This window comes from Lipotes vexillifer, unplaced genomic scaffold, assembly GCF_000442215.2.
Source record: "Lipotes vexillifer unplaced genomic scaffold, Lipotes_vexillifer_v1.1 scaffold699, whole genome shotgun sequence".
NCBI classification, from domain to species: domain Eukaryota; kingdom Metazoa; phylum Chordata; class Mammalia; order Artiodactyla; family Lipotidae; genus Lipotes; species Lipotes vexillifer.
In genome coordinates, this window is record NW_006788818.1 from 372,037 (window position 1) to 379,099 (window position 7,063).

The 7,063-nt window shown below is 50.1% G+C and overlaps 1 protein-coding gene across 1 annotated transcript in view; it reads left to right on the forward strand.

Annotated features, from left to right (window-relative positions):
- Window positions 1–6,127: 6,127 nt before the first annotated feature.
- RAB42 (RAB42, member RAS oncogene family) overlaps window positions 6,128–7,063 on the forward strand; it is a 1,761-nt gene continuing 825 nt past the window's right edge. Inside the window, exon 1 of the mRNA XM_007461809.1 lies at window positions 6,128–6,379. Within this exon, the coding sequence (XP_007461871.1) occupies window positions 6,141–6,379 (239 nt within the window). The 5' untranslated portion in view covers window positions 6,128–6,140. The remainder of the gene's footprint in view (window positions 6,380–7,063) is intronic.

A 7,063-nucleotide genomic window follows, 5' to 3' on the forward strand; every position in this document is an offset into this window, starting at 1 on the left:
TGCCTTTTTCACACATAAGGAAACTGAGGAATGGATCACACAGCTAGCATGCGAGGTAAGGACTGGAATGCGGAAGTCCACCTCAAACAGCACACTCATAATCACTGTGCCATGTGCACGTTTTGTCCATAGAATGAATAAGCGTCAATATAAAAGCAAGTAGTAATTGTCAAGAGTTAAGCACCTATTCTGTGCGTAATCTGTTCATCAGTTTTCATCCTTACATACACTTTAAAAAGTTTTTATCCTTACTTACACTTTAAGAAGTGTTACTATTATTCCCATTTTGTGGAGAAGGCGACAGACTGTATGAGGGTTAAGAAACTTTCTGATGACTTCCAAATGTGTTTCCGCTTTTCTTCTGAGCTCCAGACTTGATATCCTGCTGCTTCCGTGACATCTACACTTGGATGGCTATTTATTATCAGTAAGTCCTTAGGGTGACCCAGGACCCCTCTTCTAATATCCCACTTCCAATGCATCAGCAAATCCTGTGTTCACCTTTAAGATGCGTCAAGAATCTATTTCTGGACTTCCCTGGTGGTCCAGTGGTTAAGAATCCGCCTGCCAATGCAGGGGACACCGGTTTGGGAGGATCCCACATGCTGCGGAGCAACTAAGCCCGTGAGCCACAACTACTGAGCCCGCGTGCCACAACTACTGAAGCCCGTGCACCTAGAGCCCGAGCTCCGAAACAAGTGAAGCCACTGAAACGAGAAGCCCACGCACTGCAATGAAGAGTAGCCCCCACTCACTGCAACTAGAGAAAGCTTGTGCACAGCAACGATGACCCAACACAGCCATAAATAAATGGGAAAAAAATGAAACTGTAAGTCTCTAAAATAATGAGACTAAGGTTCATTTAGCTCTTATATTTAGATCTATGATACATTTTGAGTTAATTTTTGTGTATCATGTGATGTAGGAATCAAGGTTTGTTTGGTTTTTTATTTATTGCGTATTGCCTATCCAATTGTTCCACCTCCAATTTTGTAAAAGATCATCTTTTGCCATCTAATTGCTTTGGCATCTTTGTTAAAAATCAGTTGACCATGGGCTTCCCTGGTGGTGCAGTGGTTGAGGGTCCGCCTGCCGATGCAGGGGGGACACGGGTTCATGCCCCGGTCCGGGAAGATCCCACGTGCCGCGGAGCGGCTGGGCCCGTGAGCCATGGCCGCTGAGCCTGCGCGTCCGCAGACTGTGCTCCACAGCGGGGGAGGCCGCAGCAGTGGGAGGCCCGCGTACCACAAAAAAAAAAAAAAAAGAAAATTCAGTTGACCATATGTGTAGGTCTGTTTCTGTATTCAGTGCTATACTCTCCTGGTTACTGTAGCTTTTTACTTTGTTCTTCTTTTTCAAAATTGTTTTAGCTATTCAGTCCTTTGCATTTCCATATAAATTTTAGTATCAGCTAATTTAAATTTTTTTAAAAGCCTACTGGATTTTATTTGTATTGCATTGAATCTAGATTAATTTGGGAAGAACTGACATCTTAACCATATTGAATCTTCTGTACAGATGGCTAATAGGCACATGAAAAGAAGCTCAACATTATTGATTATTAGAGAAACGCAAATCAAAATAAGGTATCACACCAGTCAGAATGGCCATCATTAAAAAGGCTAAAAATAACAAATTCTGGAGAGGGTATGGAGAAAAGGGAAACTCCTACAGCATTGGTGGGAATATAAGTTGGTGCAGCCACCATGGAAAACAGTATAGGGGTTCCTTAAAAAACCAGAGTTGCCATATGATCCAGGAATCCCACTCCTGGGCATATATCCAGAGAAAACTGTAATTTGAAAAGACACATGCACCCAATTTTCATAGGAGCACTATTTACAGTAGCCAAGACATGGAAGCAACCTAAATGTGCATCAACAGATGAATGGATAAAGAAGATGTGGTCGAGGGACTTCCTTGGTGGCACAGTGGTTAAGAATCCACCTGCCAATGCCAGGGACACAGGTTCGATCCCTGGTCTGGGAAGATCCCACATGCCGCGGAGCAACTAAGCCATGCACCACAACTACTGAGCCTGCACTCTAGAGCCCTCAAGCCACAATTACTGAGCCCATGTGCTGCAACTACTGAAGCCCATGTGCCTAGAGCCCGTGTTCCACAACAAGAGAAGCCACCACAATGAGAAGCCACAACCGCAACGAAGAGTAGCCCCCGCTTGCCGCAACTAGAGAAAACCTGCGCGCAGCCAAAATAAATTAATAAATTAATTATTTTTTAAAAAACTAAAAAAAAAGATGTGGTCCATATATACAATGGAATACTACTCAGCCATAAAGAATGAAATACTGCCATTGTGCAGTTTATTATGTATCAATTATATAATAAAGATGTAAAAAAAGAAAAAAGTAAGCAAGAGAAAATTCAGATCATGTAATTCACCTGTCCCCAAATCACTGACTTCTCAGCACATTTGGAATAAAAGTTGAAGTCCCCATGATGGCCTCTGAAGCCACAGGTGATTGCTCTCATTGCTCACCACTTGCTCCCCATACATTCAGCTCCCTCTCTCTGGCCTCTGTGCTCTTGGCGCATCCCTTGCCTGCTCCAACCTCAGGGCCTTCACTCTTGCTGTTCTTCCTGCCTGGAACTGTCCTCGCTGTATATCACAGACAACCATGCTGCTCGCTCCCTCTCTTCCCCTGTTTTTCTGTTCAGTTGTCACCTCGGACCACCCTATTTTTTTTTGATGTGGACCATTTTTAAAGTCTTGATTAAACTGGTTACAATATTGCTTCTGTTTTATGATTTGGGTTTTTTTTTCACTGCAAGGACTGTGGGATCTTATCTCCCCAACCAGGGATCAAACCTGCGCCCCCTACATTGGAAGGCAAAATCTTAACCACTGGACCACCAGGGAAATCCCCGGACCACCCTATTTTGACATAGCACCATGCCACCCTTCAAGCTATGGCTTGTTACTTATAACACTTATTGCTCCCTGTCATCACATTTTATATGAGTTTATTTTCTGTCTTCCCCATTACAAGTGAGCTCTTCAAGAAAAGGAATTGTGTATTTTTTTTCCCACTGCTGTATAAGTGCCAAGTATGTAAAAGATGGCCAGCATTTATTGAAATAATTACTAAGTGAATTAATTAATGAATGAATAAAACTTGGCCAAGGCCACATAGCTAGTAAGCATCATTTGGAACTAAAACTAAGATCTGTCTAATGCAAATGTGCACCTGCTACGATACACAGTAACCCCAGAACTACCCTGTGAGGTGGGTGCCATGATTTGCCTCACTTAGCAGAAGGGGGAGCAGGGTTGGAGAAGGGAAATGACTTGCACCCTGCGTCACATAGGGAGTCCGTGGCAAAGTCAGCTGACATCTGGATTCCAGCACCAGATGCAGTCAGGGACAGGCACATGACCCCAACCCGCAGCAGGAACATCTAGGAGAGGAAGTTCAAGGAGTCCGATGCTGACAGCGCACTCTGCCCACATGCTGACTGCAAAGGCTTCTGGGACGTCTGGGTTCAAACTGCCTTTCAAGCTGTTTCATGCCTCTGCCTTTGCCCAGCTGCCCCAGCATGGAGTGCGCTTCCTCTCTGACCTCCCCGGCTCCCACTTGTTCTTGGAGACCCAACTTCAGCTTCACCTTCTCCAAGAGGTCTTCTCTGACCCCGTAGCTCCCTCAGTCCAGCTCTGTTGTGGTGTTTGAATGAATAAATGAGTGAATGAATGAACGAATAGCATTTACCCACTTTTATTCATTCATTCATTCAACCATAAATATTTACCAAGTTCTACTTTGTGCCAAGCACTGAGGATACAGCCACTGGTCCTTGTTCTCAAGAGGTCTGAGCCTAGAAGGGAGAGACAGTGGACAAAAGGGCCTGTGACCTCACTGGCTAGTGAAGTAGGGGTTAGTTACCCTTTGACGAGCAGAAGGGGAGTGTTCCTGGCAGAGGGCTGAGAAGAGGCAAGATGTTCAGCATGGCTGGAGCACCAGTGGTGGGTAAAGAAAGGCGGGGGTGGAATGGGCGGAGGAAGATCTGCACAGCCCTGACGCAAAAACTGTTTTTCCAGCTGAACAGAGCAAGGTGATAAGAACATCCCGATGGAAGAATTAGTGGGGCAGGTGGGAGTGGGGCAGACCCTCCTGGTTTGGGCAGAGCTGGCAGGGCGGGTTCCTTCCCCAACACACATACCCTAGCTGATGCCCCCCCCCCTCCTGGAGGTGCCTTCTCCTGGAGGTGGAGGCAAGCAGAGACTTGGGACCCTTCAGGCTAGTGCAGGTGACCAAAAGCCAGGATTACTAGGAGACCTAACAAAATGTCTTCTCACAGATTTGCTTAGAGTTAGCCACAAGAAAACCTGGGCCTTCCCAGGTCCCCAAACTGTCCAGCCAGAAACAGACTTGGCAGCTAGTCTGTCTTCGTGCTGAGTGATCTTGGGCTGGTTACTTAACTTCTCTGAGCCTCATCTGTAAAAAATACTGGGCAGGGGGGCTTCCCTGGTGGCGCAGTGGTTGAGAGTCCGCCTGCCGATGCAGGGGACACGGGTTCGTGGCCTGGTCCGGGAAGATCCCACATGCCGCGGAGCGGCTGGGCCCGTGAGCCATGGCCGCTGAGCCTGCGCGTCCGGAGCCTGTGCTCCGCAATGGGAGAGGCCACAACAGTGAGAGGCCCGCGTACTGCAAAAAACAAAAAAACAAACAAACAAAAACCACTGGGCAGGGACTTCCCTGGTGGTCCAGTAGTTAAGAATCCGCCTTCCAACACAGGGGACATGGGTTCAATCCCTGGTCGGGGAATTAAGATCCCACATGCCATGGGCAACTAAGCCTGTGCACTCTAGAGCCGGCACGCTGCAACTAGAGAGAAGCCCGCATGCCACAACGAAGACCCAATGCAGCCAAATAAATAAAAGCTAAATATTTAACAACAACAGCAACACTGGGCAGACTAACACCTACTCACAAGGTTGTGTGAGGAGGAAATGTGATGATATGATGGTTTGCATTAGTGAGAGCTGCTTCCCACGGCCAATTTGCCACAAGTTAAACCGGTAACATCCACCCACAGTAGGATAGTGGGATTAAACCAACAGACAAGCTGTTTGGGACCAACCAGAGCTCCAGCCTTTATGTCCTGGGTGTCAAGAAGGCCAGACTGGAAAGAGTGGAGTACATCTTGAATGCAGATGTACCTGCTTTACCCTTGCCCCTAATCCAAGTGGGACCTGACCGCTTAGCCCTGGTCCTTTGGGAATTTGTTTTGCGGTCCCCTTTTGTGACAGAAAGGGGTAATGAAGAGTGAGACAAATCTGGATGTGAGGCCCAGCCCTACTGTGACCTGAGACGAGCCACACATCTGAGCGTCAGTCTCCTCAGCTCTAAAATGGGCACACTCTGGCCTTCTCAAAGGGTTGCTGTCCCAGAGCATAAGGAACTGACCATCTCACCTCATTAATGTTAGCTGTCCAGTCCACAAGCAAACTGCACTCCCTCTGGAATTGCAGTGGTCTGTCTGCTGCCTGTGTGCAAGTCCCTCTCTGGGCCCTGGGGCCCCGCACAGGCAGGAGGGTAGGAAGCAGTGGGTGCTGTTGAACATTGACCCTGAACACTGAACGGGAGGCCCCAGGCCAGGGCCAGTGGGGCTCCAGGAAAGGGGCACCTGGCGGGGAAAGAGCACCTATAAACCAACTTTCTTCAGGGGTGTGTCCGGGTCCAGCAGCAGCAGGGGCCCGGCTGGGGGACTAACAGAGAGTGGGGCTGCAGAGAGAAGCCACCCAACGGATGAATACGGCGGACTCTCTGGCGCTGCTGGTCCCAGGCCAGTGTACGTTTGGTTATCGGTCCTCCCTAGTCTTTCTCCCCACATTATCTAGGTTAATCTCTTCATCCCTGAAGTAAGGGTTATCATCTCCATTTTACAGAGGAGGAAACTGAGGCTCGGAGCAAGGAAGTGACTTGTCCAGGTGTTTCCACAGGGCCCGGTGGTTTCCTCGGGGTCCGGCCCCACCCCCGGGTGCTGAAGACGCCTCAGGTTCTCCAGTCCCGGGTCTGGGTGGCTCAGCGGCCGCCCTGAGGCGGGGGCGGGGCCCTGCGACTGGGCGGGGGCGGGGCCGCATAGTTGGTGGCTGGGCCGCGGGAGGCCAGACGTCCGACATGGAGGCGGGGGGCTGCCGCTACCAGTTTCGGATCGCGCTACTGGGGGACGCGGCCGTGGGCAAGACGTCGCTGCTGCGGCGCTACGTGGCGGGCGCGCCTGGGATCCCGGAACCCGAGCCGGAGCTCGAGTCGGTGCCCACGGTGGGCGTCGAGTTCTACAGCCGCACTCTGCAGTTGCGGGCCGGGCTGCGCGTGAAGCTGCAGCTCTGGGACACGGCGGGCCAAGAGCGCTTCAGGTGCGCGGTGGGTGGGAGGGACGAGAAGGGGCTGGCGTGAGGGGCCTCTGGCTGGGGCGGGGTCAGTCCTGGTCCACCTGGGCATGGGGATACCTCAGAGGGGTCAGCCTCAGTGGCCCAAGTAGAGATCTGGGGGGTCTCTGCCCTGGGCCTGGGTCCTTCACTCTTGAGTCCTTCATCCTACACATAACAGCAGGCTGGGACTTCCCTGGAGGTCCAGTAGTTAAGAAACTGCCTTCCAACGCAGGGGGCACGGGTTCGATCCCTGGTGGGGGAACTAAGATCCCGCATGACTCCTGGCGCGGCCAAACAAACCAAAAACACAAAAAACAAACAAACAAAAATAAAGACCTGGCGCCCTCCCCAGAGGGATGTTCGATATTGAAACTTGGAGGCATGAATGACCTGGGTGCTGAGAGAGCCCACAGTAGGTCAGAGAGGGAGGTGTAAAGGAGATGTGAAAGGAAGAGAGATTCGTGTTGGCCATGAAGGATGTGTAGGAGTTTGCCAGGCAGAGAGTGGGGAAAAAAAGACCTGCGATCAGGAAAACATGAGGCTTCCTCTAGGAATGGAGGAATGGTCAGGAGTGTGTGGGAATCAAACTGCTGACTAACTGGGGAGCACACAGTCACTTGGGAGAGACAGATACAGGGGAAGAGACGCACAGGGCAGTGTGAAATGAGC